The sequence below is a fragment of the Haliotis rufescens genome, unplaced genomic scaffold (assembly GCF_023055435.1).
Source record: "Haliotis rufescens isolate VD_foot unplaced genomic scaffold, xgHalRufe1.0.p SCAF_47, whole genome shotgun sequence".
NCBI lineage: Eukaryota > Metazoa > Mollusca > Gastropoda > Lepetellida > Haliotidae > Haliotis > Haliotis rufescens.
In genome coordinates, this window is record NW_025964190.1 from 2,092,572 (window position 1) to 2,112,785 (window position 20,214).

A 20,214-nucleotide genomic window follows, 5' to 3' on the forward strand; every position below is an offset into this window, starting at 1 on the left:
TCTATCCCAGAATCCCAACGGTTTCCTTATATAGTCGCCCCTTTAGACCAGCAATAGGTTGCTAGGGAGCTCTTCTAACCCAGAATCCCAACGGCTTCCTAATATAGTCGCCCCTTAAGACCAGCAATGGGATGCTAGGGACCTCTTCTTACCCAGAATCCCAAAGGTTTCCTAATATAGTCGCCCCTTTAGACCAGCAATAGGATGCTAGGGACCTCTTCTAACCCAGAATCCCAACGGCTTCCTAATATAGTCGCCCCTTTAGACCAGCAATAGGATGCTAGGGACCTCTTCTAACCCAGAATCCCAACGGCTTCCTAATATAGTCGCCCCTTTAGACCAGCAATAGGATGCTAGGGACCTCGTCTAACCTGGAATCCCAATGGCTTCCTAATATAGTCGCCCCTTTAGACCAGCATTAGGATGCTAGGGACCACTTTTAACCCAGAATCCCAACGGCTTCCTAATATAGACGCCCCTTTAGACCAGCAATAGGATGCTAGGGACCACTTCTAATCCGGAATCCAAACGGCTTCCTAATATAGTCGCCCCTTTAGACCAGCAATAGGATGCTAGGGACCACTTCTAACCCAGAATCCCAACGGCTTCCTAATATAGTCGCCCCTTTAGACCAGCAATAGGATGCTAGGGACCACTTCTAACCCAGAATCCCAACGGTTTCCTAATATAGTTGCCCCTTTAGACAAGCAATAGGATGCTAGGGACCACTTCTAACCCAGAATCCCAACGGTTTCCTAATATAGTCACCCCTTTAGACAAGCAATAGGATGCTAGGGACCACTTCTAACCCAGAATCCCAACGGTTTCCTAATATAGTCGCCCCTTAAGACAAGCAATAGGATGCTAGGGACCACTTCTAACCCAGAATCCCAACGGTTTCCTAATATAGTCGCCCCTTTAGACCAGCAATAGGATGCTAGGGACCACTTCTGAATTACAGGTTCCAAGATAGTCGTCCCTCTGTGATTTGCAATAGGTTGTTTGGGACACACTGTATGCTGGATCCCCATGTTGAGTCACAAAGAATTACCAGTTCCAGCCTCAGCCCTGCTGACACCTGTTGTTTCACATGGCTTCAGGTGTAACAGTCGTTCTGACTACCTCATGAATATCTCACTGAATATTTGCCACACACTGCCAAGATCAATAACGTGCAGAGATAAAAATAGAAGCAGTCCTGTCTTCTACTTTTATTTGAAATGGTTTCAGCTTAATAAAATACGAACCATTATTAGTTTGTTGTTAATGCTGCATTCAGCAATATTCCAGCTATATGGCAGCAGCCTTTAAGTTGTTTTGGACAAGGCAAACCAGTGGTTGATATCATGAGCAACAAACCATGTTGCCACAATTCGCAGAAATTGTCACTAGTCCTTAGCGATGGGTATTGGAGGTTTAAAGTGTCTCACAATATTTTGCAATGCACAAGGCCGTATTGCGATACAATCACAATATATTTTATAATTCTAAATTTTAAATTCAAAAGCTAATCTGATACATTAAGGTATGAATTGAAGTTCATAAATCCCAATTTGAATTCACTTGATATATCGAGTATGAAAAAATGAACCTAAATTTACTGATATACTGGTAATACCTCACACCCTTACTCTTAAGTCCTATAGACCTTGCCAAACTGCCCAATAGTTAAGGTATCATAAGGACGTATCATATAAGCGCCCATGACGATAGTTGTTAATATATTGGCTAGTGAACGATCCCAATTAGCACCAATTCCGATTGATCAATGTACACTTATTTATTTGTGTATAATACACACTAGTGTGTTATATGCACCCTTAATTATGGGCAATTAAATTCTGGAAAACATATCTGTCGTGTATAATACACACAGACTTTTCTTTTGTATCATTTCAGGCTGTCAGCATAAACCACGAAATTTACAATCTCTCCACTCTGTTTTTTTTCTCAACAAAATTATATTCTATTAAGAGCCTCCTCTTTCTAATTTTGAAAACCCTGGGCCCTTATAACGTCAAATACGGTAAAAGAAATTTGCCATTTTGAAAAGGTTTTTCTAAAGGACTCATAAGTGGACAAAAGATGTTAGTTTCTAATGCTGAGTCAGTGTGTAGAGTTGTGTCCCTTACTATACAAGGATACACTTACTGTCGCCACTACCAGTAAGTGTTAAACAAAATGCATCAGTTTCCTTCTACATCATTGAATCCTGTCCAGTGTTAGTGAGTGAGTATGGTTTAACACCGATTTTTAACAATATTGCAGCAATAATACGGGAAGGGGACACCAGCAATGGGCTTCACACATTAAACCACTAGGCTACCCCACTACCATTTCAGTATTTAAGCTGCGAGACTCATTATCATTGTTTGTTGGAACAATCTTGCAGCTTCTGCCAATAAGCAATGCCATTCATCAACATTGTATTCGTTGGTTGGTTTGTTGTTTAACTCAGCAATATTCCAGCTATATGACGGTGGTCTGTAAATAATTGAGTCTGGACCAGACAATCTAGTGATTGACATCATGCGCATCAATCTACGTATTTGGGATCGATGACATGCATCAACCGAGTCAGGAAGCCTGACCAACCGATCCCGTTAGTCGCCTCTTACGACAAGCATAGTCGCCTTTTACGGTAAGCATGGGTTCCTGAATAGCTACTCTACCCCGGATCTTCACGGGTCACACAGTATTCATGAACAAACAATACCATTTGTAACATAGTATTCACCTATTCTCAAATATCATCTCAACATGATAAATTTGTTTTCAGACAAAACTCATTTACAGCTCGGACTTTAAATTTCACCACCATTTGCTCCATGAAAAATGGCAAGCTATCCAAAGCTTTTGTGAAGTTGTCAGATTAAAAGTTAAAATGTTAATCTGGTGCTTCCAATTACAAAAGCCAACCGGACACTTGCCATTATAATATCATTCTTATGATTCTACTATTGCTGTAAAGGGAGCAGGTAGTGAGTAGTGTTCCAGGCAGAGGCAGCTTGAGGACATTCATCAGGATCATCGCATCAGAGACTGATGGGGACAGGGCCACTAGCACTAATGTGTAGGATAGAATTTCTAAGCTGATCATTAATTATACCTTCTGGAGTGAGGATGAATGGAATGAAGTAGGGAGCCATTTGTAATGAGGTGGGGTGAGAGGGTGGTGTTGGCTTATTGTTTGTTGTTTAACGCCACACTCAGCAATATTCCAGCTATATGGCGGCGGTCTGTAAATAATCGAGTCTCAACCAGACAATCCAGTGATTGATATCATGAGCTTCGATCCATGCAATACGATGACCAAGTCAGTGAACCCAATCACCCTATCCCGTTAGTCGCCTCTTACCAGCATAGTTGCCTCTTATGGCAAATTAGGGTTGCTGAAGGCCTATTCTACCCCGGATCTTGACAGGTGGTGGTGGGGTGGGGGAGGTGTGTGAGGGTGGTGGGGTGGGGTGGAGGAGGTGTGTGAGGGTGGTGGGGTGGGGGAGGTGTGTGAGGGTGGTTGTGGGGTGTGTGAGGTGTGTGAGGGTGGTTGTGGGGTGTGTTAGGTGTGTGAGGGTGGTGGTGTTTAAAAAAATAATCCGTTCCTGAAAATCTTGGGAAAAAATATTTCTACCTAATAAGTGAATCGTTTACTTGACGCTGGATGTTCTGAAGAATTATGAAAAGGATTGCAGGTAGCAGTCCAAAGGCTTAGGTGTGGTTGTGTTAACATCTGTCCTTCATGATGAGATGATACTTCATCAAACATACCAACACCTACTTGAATGAAACTGCAAACACCTGTCATTTATTGACTGGGGATACAAAACCTACACCACAATTTCATTAACATTTTATTCAATATATCAACAAAATATTATAACAAATGAACATGTGCATTGTGGAGTTGATGGATGGACCAATTATTTCATTAACTGCAACAGCGCTCCCTGTAACCATCTGGTTCCCTTGTCACAACATGATCTACAACACCGATGATTACAGTTAATGTTGAGGTACATGACTTATGACAGCTACCGGGGATTTAGTGGGACCGGCTTACCGGCGATAATTGACCCTAAATCTGCAGAAAATCAGCAAAATTCCCCAATCTGAATTTCGAGGCTGTTAATGTTATGTCTTTGAAGGGGTGGCCTGTATTTCACAGATAACAGGACCAAAATATGACACTTTTATGATAGGTTAACATTATTGTACATATAATAATGCAATATCAACATTCAATTTTATCTATTTTTATTTTCTCTTAATTTCGGAAAATAATAACTTTAAACTTCCCAATTTTGAACTAAGTAATGATTATTTCTCAAAGCGCCTCCCAAGGACACTTAGTCTGGTGTCCAAGGTTACGGGAATGAGTGAGTGAACGTTGTCTAAAGGCACAGCATTCCAGCTGTATCAGATTAGGGCCCACTTGCACAAAGTGATCTTAGCGCTAAGACGATCGTAACTCCCATACTTTAATATAGGCTTACAATAGTCTTAGCGCTAAGATCGCTTTGTGCAAGTGGGTCCAGGTCAGCAAATATTTCATTCCGGACCAGTGACAGAAAGTGAGCATAGTTTGACATGATGGTACTGTATGTTCTGGGGCACGGGTGTCCCAGTCGTCTAAGGCATTGCGATTCGATGTGCAGAGTTGCGTCCCTTGGGCACACCAGAAACCTATGATTGTGGGTTTGAATCATAATTTGCCCCGATTATGTTTCTAGGTTTGTCAGCATCATACCCTGCTCGTGGGTTTCACCGAAGTGGTGAATGTTGGAGACCTGCATCACTTCGGGCTTTCTTCCAACATTAAGCTGACACGCCGTTAAACCCAAAAGCGGCGTTAAACCCAACTCACTCACTCACTACTGCATTTTCTTTTTTTAATACCTCTATTAAAACCTTGCAGTTCTTTTCATTAATCTGACCATGTGACCAAACAATACATTTCAATGTAGTCCCCCAAATAATGTGACTGACACTGACCTCAAATATTGACCTGTCCAGTGACGAATAGATGGCGTATGGTATACAAACATTTTTCGGTTCACAGCTAAGTTACTGTAATGAAACAGAGGACGGTTTAAAGTCTTGGTAAGTGAATTTTGGTATAACAAGTATTTGTCACAAAGTGACGAAATGTCCCCCGCCTGTATATACACCATAGTACCAAATATGAAGACAATCCAGCGATTAGTTCTTGAGATATTGCGGCAACACCGTTTTCCAACTCCAAAAGCAGATTTGCCAGCTGTGACCTTGAAAATGGGGTCAAGGTCACCAAAACCGACTGGTGTCTGCGGTGTCTGTATATACACCATAGTTCCAAATATGAAGACAATCCAGTGTTTAGTTCTTGAGATATCGCGGCAACACCGTTTTCAAACTCCAAAAGCAGATTTGCCTGCTGTGACCTTGAAAATGGGGTCAAGGTCACCAAAACCGACTGGTGTCTGCGGAGTCTGTATATACACCATAGTTCCAAATATGAAGACAATCCAGTGTTTAGTTCTTGAGATATCGCGGCAACACCGTTTTCAAACTCCAAAAGCAGATTTGCCAGCTGTGACCTTGAAAATGGGGTCAAGGTCACCAAAACCGACTGGTGTCTGCGGAATTTGTATAAACACCATAGTTCCAAATATGAAGACAATCCAGTGTTTAGTTCTTGAGATATCGCGGCAACACCGTTTTCAAACTCCAAAAGCAGATTTGCCAGCTGTGACCTTGAAAATGGGGTCAAGGTCACCAAAACCGACTGGTGTCTGCGGTGTCTGTATATACACCATAGTTCCAAATATGAAGACAATCCAGTGTTTAGTTCTTGAGATATCGCGGCAACACCGTTTTCAAACTCCAAAAGCAGATTTGCCTGCTGTGACCTTGAAAATGGGGTCAAGGTCACCAAAACCGACTGGTGTCTGCGGAGTCTGTATATACACCATAGTTCCAAATATGAAGACAATCCAGTGTTTAGTTCTTGAGATATCGCGGCAACACCGTTTTCAAACTCCAAAAGCAGATTTGCCTGCTGTGACCTTGAAAATGGGGTCAAGGTCACCAAAACCGACTGGTGTCTGCGGAATTTGTATAAACACCATAGTTCCAAATATGAAGACAATCCAGTGTTTAGTTCTTGAGATATCGCGGCAACACCGTTTTCAAACTCCAAAAGCAGATTTGCCTGCTGTGACCTTGAAAATGGGGTCAAGGTCACCAAAACCGACTGGTGTCTGCGGAGTCTGTATATACACCATAGTTCCAAATATGAAGACAATCCAGCGATTAGTTCTTGAGATATCACGGCAACACCGTTTTCAAACTCCAAAAGCAGATTTGCCTGCTGTGACCTTGAAAATGGGGTCAAGGTCACCAAAACCGACTGGTGTCTGCGGAACTTGTATAAACACCATAGTTCCAAATATGAAGACAATCCAGTGTTTAGTTCTTGAGATATCGCGGCAACACCGTTTTCAAACTCCAAAAGCAGATTTGCCTGCTGTGACCTTGAAAATGGGGTCAAGGTCACCAAAACCGACTGGTGTCTGCGGAGTCTGTATATACACCATAGTTCCAAATATGAAGACAATCCAGCGATTAGTTCTTGAGATATCACGGCAACACCGTTTTCAAACTCCAAAAGCAGATTTGCCTGCTGTGACCTTGAAAATGGGGTCAAGGTCACCAAAACCGACTGGTGTCTGCGGAACTTGTATAAACACCATAGTTCCAAATATGAAGACAATCCAGTGTTTAGTTCTTGAGATATCGTGGCAACAAACAGGTGGGACGTACGGACGGACGGTCATGAATACTATATCCCCCGCTTCGCGCTTTCGCGCGGCGGGGGACAACAAAATCAATCATTACTCTTATTGGTCAATATACGAAAACAAGGACTCTCAGACCCAACCCCTTCGACCTCAGGGGTCAGGTCCTCGGGGAGGGGGGAATTGTCAATCAGGACCTTGGCCTCGGGGCTCTCAGAGCACCTCAAGGGCCGGGTGCTCGGGTCCTTCATTCGGCATAACATCATCCCTGTACCACCCCAGTCATTCTTCATCATTTGAAGCAGAACTTATTCAAAGACAGTGTTAGAAATGGGGACTAGTCCTATCGTCCTGCCTACTGCCAATAGTTGAAGTATCATAAGGACTAGTAGAAATATGCCCTTATTAGGGTTTTGCTATAATTGTTATCATTATAAGGACATGTGGACTAAAAACTGTTAGTTTCTAACGCTGCATGACTTCATGGCTGCCATCAACTGTGTACTTGCTTTTAGACATTTTACATACATGGCCCACCAGGAGAAGAGGAACCTTATGGGTGCTAGGATACAATTGTGCTGTGATGTCATAGAGACGTTTGACGTCAACTTACAGTGATGATTGATGTGTCTCTGTACCTCTGTAATAAATATGAATTGAAGCTTGTGAATTGTATGTTTGTGTTCCGAAGATGCTGTAGTTTCTGAGATGTAATGAAAAGTCAAAATTGTGATTTTTTACCCATGAGTCCTTTATCTCATATTTGGGTTTCAGGAAATGGTAGAAAATGCAGTACATACTCTCTGGACATGGTAGCCACATACAGAATAAAATAGCAGGTCAGCGTTAAAAATTGGCACTTGTCCTGTAGTCCTTGTATACTGCCCAATAGTTAAAGTATCACAGGACTAGTAGAAATTTGCCCTTTTTAAGGGTTTTGCTATATGTTATCATTATAAGGACAAGTGGCCCAAAAATGTTAGTTTCTACCGCTGCACATAGCTTCTGAAACAAACGGTACAAGCATTTAACTCACACAATATGCAGGCAGGAGAAGAACTAAGCTGCTCACTATCCACTGGCTCACTGAAACTCACATGTGTCGTTACATTAGAATTCACAAAACGTTGGCACTATGTGACAACACTGACAAGCACCTGCACGAGCTGTATGCAGGGCACCTTTAACTGACTCCAAATTAGCTCATTATAACCAACACAACACACAGACTCAGCGTTGTGTACACAGTCAAGGACAACCAGGGTAGTCTGGACATCCTAAAGTCCACGAACTGGTTCTGCTGCAAAGATCCAGGGCGGAAATTAATGTGAAGCAATTTCCTGGACAAGAAATACTAGAAAAATTGGGTTGCACTGGTTTAAGTGCTGATGGCCTTACTTGTGACCAATTGTGATCATTTTAAGTATCCAGGGTTATTTATTTGTTTGTTTGTTTGTTGTTTAGCGCTGCACTTAGCAATATTCCATGTCAATGATGGAAGCCTGTAAATAATCAAGTCTGGACCAGACAATCTAGTGACTGATATTATACAGTATAATGACACCAAGTCAATGAGTCTGACTACCCTGTCCATGATGACTGGTCGCCTCTTATGACAAGCATTATAAGGTTGCTGCAGACCTACTCTGGCCCGGAATCCCCTCGGTACGACCAGCATAGGTTGCTGGGGACCTATTCTAACCTGGAATCCCAATGGTACAATCGGCATTGGTTGCTGGAGACCTATTCTAACCCGGAATCCCCTCGGCACAATCGGCATAGGTTGTTGGGGTTTCTAACCCGGAATCCCTATGGTACGACCAGCATAGGTTGTTGGGGACCTATTCAAACCCGGAATCCCCTCGGTACAACCAGCATAGGTTGTTGGGGACCTATTCAAACCCGGAATCCCCTCGGTACAATCAGCATAGGTTGTTGGGGACCTATTCTAACCCGGAATCCCTATGGTACGACCAGCATAGGTTGTTGGGGACCTATTCTAACCCGGAATCCCCTCGGTACAATCGGCATAGGTTGCTGGGGACCTATTCTAACCCGGAATCCCCTTCATACAATTGGCATAGGTTGTTGGGTACCTATTCTAACCCGGAATCCCCTTGGTACAATCAGCATAGGTTGTTGGGGTTTCTAACCCGGAATCCCCTCGGTACAATCGCCATAGGTTGCTTGGGACCTATTCTAACCCGGAATCCCTATGGTACGACCAGCATAGGTAGCTGGGGACCTATTCTAACCCGGAATCCCCTCGGTACAATCGCCATAGGTTGCTGGGGACCTATTCTAACCCGGAATCCCCTCGGTACGACCAGCACAGGTTGCTTGGGACCTATTATAACCCGGAATTCCTATGGCGTCAAGGTGAAAGTAAATATGTATGTACAGTCAAGCACTGTTGTGTCACAGTTGAAGTGACCTACCGGTACGTAAATACTTCGAGTTTTCCAAGGTTCAACACAACCCAAAAATAAACTTGGCATTCAGTTACCGATTGGAATGAAGAATGAATTACAAGAAACATATGCAACGAGCTCATATAAAACCTTGCATGAGATAAGACATCTATTAGGTGCTGAAACATCTGATGAAGTTTTCTCCAGACAAAACCAGGCCAATCACTAGACTGCTCAGTCATGTTGGCTGTGCTGATTCGTTCTGGTATCCATCCATCAATTTATATCACAAATGAAACAAAAAGACCATCAACACAAATCCTAATCCGGAACACATTCCACAATTTGTAATCACAAGAAAAACAATTGACAATCACATGACTCCTATCGCCTTTGCCCATGGTGTTCACCAAATGGCCTGTTTATCCCCCATAGACACATCAATTAAACGCTCCTTGAAGTTAAGTGTGACTAAGCATAACTAACAAGCCTTTGACACGCTGAACTCAATACTGTGCGGTCTCATTTCCCGCTTGTTCATCCTTGTAAATTGAACCATGAAGATCAAGGAGAAGAGTTGTTAGATAGGCGTTAATTAGAAGTTGACAGAGGACAAGGTAGACACAATTAATGGATAACAGTAAATATAGAAGTTGTTATCCATAACTTTTGTCTACATTGTCAATGAGCAGAGGCAAGATTGAGTAAATTTGTGTTGGAGCTTAGTTTCATGTTGTTTAATGCAGCCCTCAGCAGTATTCCAGCTATATGATGGCGGTCTGTAAATAATCGAGTCTGGACCAGACAATCCAGTGATTGACATCATGCGCATCGATCCACGCAACTGGGATACAATGACATGCATCATCCAATCAGGAAGCCTAAACACCCGATCCCGTTAGTGGCCTCTTACGACAAGAAAAGTCGCGTTTTACGACAAGCATGGTTGCTGAAGACCTATTCTACCCCGGAATCTTCACGGGCCTTGTGCTGGAAGTACATGTTTGGGACTGGAAACAGACTTCAAGACTACCGTAACATTGACACATCCGATTTGACAATCTGATGTTAAATAATGATGAATAAAGAAGGAATACGCAGGGACCAAGCTTTTACCAGACAACCTAAGTTTGACACATCAGAGTTTAACGGGGTGTGACTGTATATGCAATAACAATATATACAACATTGAACTTTTATAATATTACGTTATGACAGAAGAGTCTGTCAGGACATGACCTTGCAAGGGATTACACGCAGACTGTGTATATACATACATACCTTGGATACGATGACGTATTTACCAGCAGACATATGGAAACATGTGTTGGGAGTAATGTCAGTTTCCAACAATCAACAGTTCATCAAAGGAAGTAATCTTTAGAGAAATAAATTCATCTTGGATAATTCATGACCACACACGCAAACAGTATGGCTGTTTAATGCTTACTCAATAAAATTAATATAGCCACAAAAAACTGTGGCTGAAACACAATCTAACTAAAGAAACTACCGTCATCATTTATTTGCATATTGTTATCGATGCGATAAACCGATCTGACAAACTTGGTATAACAATCCGATAAATATGCAAATGAGCTTAAATAGGAGCATGCGGATGTGTTGGTTGCTGAAGACAAACAAGGCAATGAATCATTTGGCACTTTGATAAATGTTGCAGTTCACGCAAAAAATTGCATTCCAACGCTGTTTCTAAAGCTATATCATTGCGTGAAATTACATCTTAAACATCCATTATTTCAAGAAGGACATTTTACGATAAAGAGATTATTGCTGTGGTGTGTTTCCGTATCGTAAGGACTGCCAGTGAAAGTGATTATTCCTGCTCCTTCTGTCTATTGTCTGTCTTGGTCCCAGAAGACATCAAGGACACATCCGTACAGTGCTGGGTTCAAACCCTGAACATTCTGCAGCCAGTAAGATGTACCTCTGACCACTGTCCCAAAGCCTGAAGCAAGTAAAACTGTTCAGGAATCTCATTAAACTCAGACCTTAGTTCTCGCTACCGCTAACAAAGATCTGAGGACATCCCCTTAGGGGTCACGTCAGAACGACCTTTCATCCGACAAATCAGAACGTCGCTTACCAGATTATGAAAGTCGGAACTAACATCTAGTCTCTGAAATGAACATATCTTACAGAAAAAACAGTTAAATTATCTTAATAAAAATATAATAAAAAGGAGCCCAGTATCACTCTTCATTATCAGATACTGCAGTAACTAGGCTTGCCAAACATTATAGACTTGCATGGGCTTTATTGGATATATTTGTTTCAGGGTCTGCCGGACTGACAATATCAAACTTGGTTGGTTGGTTGGTTGGTTTGTTGTTTAACGCCGCACTCAGCAATAATCCAGCTATATGACGGCGGTCTTGAAGTAATCAAGTCTGGACCAGACAATCCAGTGATTAATATCATTAGCAACGATCCACGCAATAGGGATCGATGACATGCATCAACCAAGTCAGCGAGCCTGACCACCTGATCCAATCAGTCGCCTCTTAGGACTAGCTTAGTCACCTTTACAGCAAGCATGGGTTGCTGAAGACCTATTCTACCCGTATCACCTGTCAATGCCTACTCCAGCTGTGTCCACGAGACAGCAGGAAGACCATTGTTAGTCACAGTCACGCGACCACTCCCCTGTGTACATGACGCAACATGTGTTGCTGCATATCAGCTACAGTATCTGGGACAATTAATCATGTGGGCCCCGGTTCACAAACTGATCTTAGCCGGACAACTTCTGCAGCTGCCATGTACTTTAACACAGACTCTAGACATTGAAGCTTCTTTATTTCTTGCCTGACAACGGCATAAGGATCTTTATCATATAATGGGTAGGCTTAGTCGCCTTTTACAGCAAGCATGGGTTGCTGAAGACCTTTTCTACCCCGTATCTTCACGGGTCCTATGTCCAACTGTGTACATCAGATTATTCTCCAGGCACAAGTAGCCATATCTTGAACCTGTCAATACCTACTCCAGCTGTGTCCACGAGACAGCAGGAAAACCATTGTTAGTCACAGTCACACGACCACTCCCCTGTGTACATTACGCAACATACCGTATTCGACGTAATAAGCGCCCCGCTATAATAAGCGCCCACAGCGATATTTGCTCATATATTGGCAAGTGAACAATCCAAATTAGCACCCCTTCCGAATGATCAATGTATGCAAGACTTATTTATTCATGTATAATACGCACTCGTGTGTTATATTCACCCTTAACTATGGGCAATTAAATTCTGGAAAAATATATCTGTCGTATATTAACAGTCAGGCCGTCAGCATAAACCACGAAATTTATCTTTCAAGAGCCCCCTATTTCTAATTTTGAGAGCGCCCTGGGCGCTTATTACGTCGAATACGGTATGTCTGTTGTTGCTGCACATCAGCTACAGTATCTGGGACAATTAATCATGTGGGCCCCGGTTCACAAACTGATCTTAGCCCGACAACTCCTTCAGCTGCCATGTACTTTAACACAGACTCTAGACATTGACGCTAAAATCACTTCATGTATCCCAGCTTATCTGAATTGTTTGACAGGCATTACTTAGAAGTTGACGGATGACCAAGTAGACACAAGTTATGGAAAACAACTTCTTTATTTCTTGCCTGACAACGGAGTAAGGATCTATATCGAAATGTCGCCTTTACAGTAAATAAAGAAGTTGTTGTCCATAAATTGTGTCTACTTTCACATCTTATCTGATGTCAAATTGAGATTATAGTCTTAAAACAGGTAGGGTAGGCGAGTGGGTAGTGCCGAAGTCGGGGTTCGATGCTCCACATTTGTACAATGTGTGAAGCCCATTTCTGGTGTCCATCATTGCTTGAATTATGCTTAAAAATGGTGTAAAAAAACTCCCTCCCTCACTCATCTTAACCAGGAAACAAACTAAGATCTATGACAAGGGACCAAATGAAAAGTTTGATGACAGAAAAAAGTTCTTCATCCCAAGTTTTAAGGCGAAGATTAAATGAATCATCTTTACAGGTTGTTTTCAGTTCTATTAAAAACTAACTGCTTTAGTAAATGAATACCACCTCTTTTTTAGTGAGTGAGTGAGTGAGTGAGTATGGTTTTACGCTGCTTTTAGCAATATTCCAGCAATATCATGGCGGGGGACACCAGAAATGGGCTTCACACATTGTACCCATGTCAGGAATCGAACCCGGGTCTTCTGTGTGACAAGCGAACGCTTTAACCTCTAGACTACCCGAACGCCCCTCTTCTTTTGTAAGTTGGCACACTAGAACCATCCGACCTGGGAAGATCCTGGTTTACTCAGAATAGGTCTTCAGCCACATATGCTTGTCGTAAGAGGCGACTAACGGGATCGGGTGGTCAGGCTCGCTGACTTGGTTGATGAATGTCATCGATCCCAATTGTGTGGATCAATGCTCACAACATTAATCACTGGATTGTCTGGTCCAGACTCGATTATTTACAGACCGCCATCATATAGCTGGAATATTGCTGAGTGCGGCGTTAAACAACAACCCAAACCCAAATCATGATGTCAATCACTGGACTGTGTGGTCCAGACTCGATTATTTACAGACCGCCGAAATATAGCTGGACAATTGCCGAGTGCGACGTTAAACAACAAAACAAGAGCCATCGGTGTTGGGGTTTGTCCTTATCTTCTGATGTTTTACATCAATGCTATCATGCATGTGTTTATAATTTAGAAAGAAATCCATTGAAGATGTCAACTTTCTATTCACAATTTAGTTATTTTGGTGGATTTGGGAATGTCTCAAAGATTAAGTAATTATTTTCTTTTCCCGACATCTTACTTTCGAACTGCCCCCTAACCTAGCAAGCTCACAACAAAAAGCCCCAATGAAACAAATTAGGAGTTTATTTGGCGACAGCATCTTATCAGAGACCATATCTCTGATCTCGGTGAATGTCAAGAATGTGGTTGAGTGACCACTGGAAGTGGCCCCATTCAGTGGTGACCTGGTCAGGTTGCAGATCAAACAGCCCCGCCCATCCATCAGCCCGCTGTGACATGTGAAGCATGAAGAGTCATTTTTCAGATCTCATCCCATCTACCCAGTAATATAGTTTAACATTACACAATGAATTGGAAAACACTTGATTCATTATTCTAATTCTCACAACAGCCTCATTGGGTTCAGGTTTTGAGTGATTTTTATCACTGGATAGTAACTAGTGAAGTGTTACCATGGTGAATAGCCCAAAATAAAATGTATCTGAATATTCTTCCTTTATAGTTTGCAATTTTATTGAAAGTGAAGAAAGAAATATTTTGATAATAGACTTATAACAATGCTGCTATCACTCCAGCTTGATAGTTGCGTAAGAATCTACATCGAAACGTCACTAAATGCAACCATCCAGAAGTTGCTATCCTAAAGTTGTGTGTTCTGTCAATGCTTCTATTTACTAAGTATTGGAACAGTGATAATGAACATGATTTAAATGATTTGCTGTTTGTAAAATGTTCACCTTCATGTCCTTTCAACCCATCCAATAGGTCGAGGTGCTATGATAAATAGCAAATATATTCATTTTATATATTTGTTAACAAAACCATTAAAACAATATCTAGCCAGGCTGTCTGTTCAAAGAAAAGCAACAAAACCATTTCATAATCATAAGAAATCTCTCCTAAAGCAGAACACACTGGACAATACGGTCTACATCCTAAGCCTGTGTGTATCAATCACTTTCAAAAAGCGACGATACCAGGTGTTCGTGGAAAGATGGCACCTGTCACAAACCCATGCAAAGGCAAGTCAATTCTTCATCAGAGCAAACACAGAAACATATAGCACAAGTCAAACTAGGGACTTCATCGAACATCATCCTCATCAAACCTACCTTGCCAGAGAATGGAAAAACGATGCCACTCCTCTTCCAGTTGTAGCAGGAAGTAGCAAGCTTCCTCTTCAAGCCGCACATGGCTTCGCAGTCCACTCAGAATCTCACTCGGCCACTCAGTAAATAGGACTATGTAATATCACTGTCCTGTCATGTCAACTGAGTCAGATACAAAACAGAAAACAAATTATCTTATCTCAAGTTCAACACTTCTGTTATCGACATCTCCAGCAGGTTCATTAAGGACAGACAGATATCTGTATTGACATTGCGCCCTGACAAGTGTCAGTAAAACTTTTTCCGGTCAATACATCAGATTGACTTGTAATGAATCTCAATTAAATGCATGAGGCTTCACATTTGATGGATGCTTGCAAGTTTCCATTTCCAGGCTAGAATAACCAAGAAACATAGAGCGACAGAGATCTATGTAGATCTGCTCGAAGTCTGAAGCATATGTCATTTTTAGATGTAAAAACTGTCCAGTGAAATCTGAAATTGGCAAGAAAAAAATCATCTGGCTAGCTCACATGGCTCAGTTGGCTAGTACTGTTGAAAACTATTTCCACACACTTGTCTGTCCCCACTGCATTCCACAGCCAAAACATCAAAATTCTGTGGTCAATTTTTGTAAATTCTGCAATCAAGTATTGATAATTCTGCACACAAGTCTGCAAGCTTCTAAGTTTAGTCTTTGTGAATTTTTTACACCTGTAGCTTTGCACCTGTTGGACTTGTGGCAGTCCTATGATAAACATATCCATGGCTAGAATTGCTAGAAATATCTGTTTACACTTTTAAATCAAGCTTTTTTGAAACTATGTTAAGATTGAATGAATTTGATGAATTCTGCAACAGATAAATGCAAAATTCTGCATGAATTCTGCACAAAATGTGATTTCCTGCAAGCTAGGTACATTTCTGCACCAAGTGGGCATTTGTGCAAAATATTCTGTGACAGTAGAATAGTGGAATACGGCGGGGACTGACTTGTGCTGATCGTGCGGACCAAGCTTCAGTGATGACCACGGGGTTGGAGCTCAGGACCACCCGCAGCAGAACAAGGCAAGCAGGGGAAACAACTCACTGAACCCAGAATATGACACATCAGAGCTCGACATTGATGCCCAACTGTAACATTATATTTTCAATTTCCTATTCAATTTTAGTTTTTTCTCTTTAACTTCTATTGAAATAAACATGAATGCAAACGTCTGTGCCTTCAAAACTAGCGGTACAAACCTTAAGCTTAATGTGACTGACATTACGTCTTGAGCAGATGAAGTAAACCAATCAAAAGCCACAGAATCTCTTGCAATTTATTTATTAGTTATTCACCAGAATTAGCATGTTTTCCCCATTAACGTTCTTTAACTGACCAACACAAATAGCTTCATTCAAAAGTAAATTACAAAATATTGAGCAAAATATTTTTGTTTGTTTTTTACTTAAACCTAACCAAGCTAAATGTTTGTTTGTTTGTTGTTTAACGCCGCACTCAGCAATAGTCCAGCTATATGATGGCGGTCTCTAAATAATCGAGTCTGGACTAGACAATCCAGTGAATGACATCATGAGCATCGATCCATGCAATTGGCATACATTACATGCATCAAACAAGTCAGCAAATCTGACCACCCGATCCAGTTCTTCGCCTGTAAAAAAGCATAGTGGCCTGTTACGGCCAGCAAGGGTTGATGAAGACCTATTCTCTACCCGGATCTACACGGGTCACCTGCCAATTGTCCCCAGGGCCCCATATCACAAAGCGATCATGGTGCTACAATTTTCTAAAGGCTATGTTGAAGAATTGGAGTTACAACAGTCTTTGCACTAAGATCACTCTGTGGAGCTTTCAGTGCCCAGGCCACTAAAATAAATATCAAATAAAATGTTGATCACGTCTGACAAATACATTTTCTTGACTTTTCATAACAAGAGGAAACTATTCTATTTACAACGCAATCAACAATCATGATGACTTATGGTTATTGCTTCCTGAAACAAGTCGAGTTATATTTTTCCTCTCCAGTCATGTTGATGATTCATGCCGACAGACATGAACCATCATAAATAATGGACAACAGAGATCCTAAATAATTCCCACAGATTTTACAAGCATGTGTATACACCTGCCCAATCTCATGGCCCTTACCGGGCCAGTCGGGTAGCCTAGTGGTTAAAGCGTTTGCTCGTCAAACTGAAGACCCATGGGTACAATGTGTGAAGTCCATTCCTGGGGTCCCCCGCCATGATATTGCTGGACTATTGCTAAAAGCAGCGTAAAACCATACCCACTCACTCACTCATGGTCCTTGCTAGATGAAAATATATACCTGCCCAATCTCATGGTCCTTACTAGATGAAAATATATACCTGCCCAATCTCATGGTCCTTACTAGATGAAAATATATACCTGCCCAATCTCATGGTCCTTGCTAGATGAAAATATACACCTGCCAAATCCCATGGTCCTTGCTAGATGAAAATATACACCTGCCAAATCCCATGGTCCTTGCTAGATGAAAATATATACCTGCCTAATCCCATGGTCCTTGCGAGATGAAAATATACACCTGCCCAATCCCATGGTTCTTGCTAGATGAAAATATATACCTGCCCAATCTCATGGTCCTTGCTAGATGAAAATATATACCTGCCCGATCTCATGGTTCTTGCTAGATGAAAATATACACCTGCCCAATCTCATGGTTCTTGCTAGATGAAAATATATACCTACCAATCTCATGGTCCTTGCTAGATGAAAATATACACCTGCCTAATCTAATGGTCCTTGCTAGATGAAAATATACACCTGCCTAATCTCATGGTTCTTGCTAGATGAAAATATATACCTGCCCAATCTCATGGTTCTTGCTAGATGAAAATATATACCTGCCTAATCTTATGGTCCTTGCTAGATGAAAATATACACCTGCCTAATCTCATGGTTCTTGCTAGATGAAAATATATACCTGCCCAATCTCATGGTTCTTGCTAGATGAAAATATATACCTGCCTAATCTCATGGTTCTTGCTAGATGAAAATATATACCTGCCCAATCTTATGGTTCTTGCTAGATGAAAATATATACATGCCCAATCTCATGGTTCTTGCTAGATGAAAATATACACCTGCCTAATCTTATGGTCCTTGCTAGATGAAAATATACACCTGCCTAATCTCATGGTTCTTGCTAGATGAAAATATATACCTGCCCAATCTCATGGTTCTTGCTAGATGAAAATATATACCTGCCTAATCTCATGGTTCTTGCTAGATGAAAATATATACCTGCCCAATCTTATGGTTCTTGCTAGATGAAAATATATACATGCCCAATCTCATGGTTCTTGCTAGATGAAAATATATACATGCCCAATCTTATGGTCCTTGCTAGATGAAAATATATACCTGCCCAATCTCATGGTCCTTACTAGATGAAAATATATACCTGCCCAATCTCATTGTCCTTGCTAGATGAAAATATATATCTGTCCAATCTCATGGTCCTTGCTAGATGAAAATATATGCCTGCCTAATCTCATGGTCCTTGCTAGATGAAAATATACACCTGCCTAATCTAATGGTCCTTGCTAGATTAAAATATATACCTCAATGATGGTGGTCAAAATGTTTTCAGTAAAAATTTGCTACTAATGAAGGAAAAACAAACTCTTGTTAGAATAAAGACTTTTATACATATTACAATCAGCTGTTATAAAAAGTTTTGTAAAATAAAAATGAAAAAATGAGACCTAACCCTGATGATAAGAGTTAAAGATTTTCTTCACAGAAAGATTGAATAGCGGATGCTTATAATATAACTTCAGGAAATGTAAGCTTCACATTCCTGCTGCTGAACAGATTTGAGACAAGCATGGGTTGCTGATGACCTATTCTAACCCAGATTTTCACAGGGAGACATGCATGGGTTGCTGAGGACCTTTTCTAACCCAGATCTTCATGGGGAGACAGGCATGGGTTGCTGAAGACCTATTCTAACCCAGATCTTCACAGGGAGACAAGCATGGGTTGCTGACGACCAATTCTAACCCAGATCTTCACAGGGAGACAAGCTTGGGTTGCTGAGGACCTATTCTAACCCAGATCTTCACAGGGAGACAAGCATGGGTTGCTGAGGACCTATTCTAACCCAGATCTTCACAGGGAGACAAGCATGGGTTGCTGAGGACCTATTCTAACCCAGATCTTCACAGGGAGACAAGCATGGGTTGCTGAGGACCTTTTCTAACCCAGATCTTCATGGGGAGACAAGCATGGGTTGCTGACGACCTATTCTAACTCAGATCTTCACAGGGGGACAAGCATGGGTTGCTGACGACCTATTCTAACCCAGATCTTCACAGGGAGACAAGCATGGGTTGCTGAGGACCTATTCTAACCCAGATCTTCACAGGGAGACAAGCATGGGTTGCTGAGGACCTATTCTAACCCAGATCTTCACGGGGAGACAAGCATGGGTTGCTGAGGACCTTTTCTAACCCAGATCTTCACAGGGAGACAAGCATGGGTTGCTGAGGACCTATTCTAACCCAGATCTTCACAGGGAGACAAGCATGGGTTGCTGACGACCTATTCTAACCCAGATCTTCACGGGGAGACAAGCATGGGTTGCTGAGGACCTATTCTAACCCAGATCTTCATAGGGAGACAAGCATGGGTTGCTGACGACCTATTCTAACCCAGATCTTCACGGGGAGACAAGCATGGGTTGCTGAGGACCTCTTCTAACCCAGATCTTCACAGGGAGACAAGCATGGGTTGCTGAGGACCTATTCTAACCCAGATCTTCACGGGGAGACAAGCATGGGTTGCTGAGGACCTATTCTAACCCAGATCTTCACAGGGAGACAAGCATGGGTTGCTGAGGACCTATTCTAACCCAGATCTTCACGGGGAGACAAGCATGGGTTGCTGAGGACCTATTCTAACCCAGATCTTCACAGGGAGACAAGCATGGGTTGCTGAGGACCTATTCTAACCCAGATCTTCACAGGTGACCTAATGGAAGCATCTGACCAGCATCAAACATAATCACCATGGAAGTATTGATGGAGGTGCATCTGACAAGCTGCATAATATAGTGATTACATATTTTACAAGGTTCCCTTCT

General features: G+C 41.8%; 1 protein-coding gene across 8 annotated transcripts in view; it reads right to left on the reverse strand.

The window, feature by feature from the left end:
• LOC124151280 (phospholipid-transporting ATPase IF-like) overlaps positions 1-20,214 on the reverse strand; it is a 128,341-nt gene that overhangs the window by 93,776 nt on the left and 14,351 nt on the right. For 4 of the 8 annotated variants that reach the window (XM_048383359.1, XM_048383361.1, XM_048383362.1 and 1 more), the window contains exon 1: positions 15,077-15,184. The exons of the other annotated variants lie outside the window; for them this stretch is intronic. In XM_048383359.1, coding sequence (XP_048239316.1) covers positions 15,077-15,157 — 81 coding nt within the window. In that variant the 5' untranslated portion in view covers positions 15,158-15,184. Of the gene's footprint in view, positions 1-15,076; positions 15,185-20,214 lie in introns of those variants that run through there. 8 annotated transcript variants of the gene reach the window in all.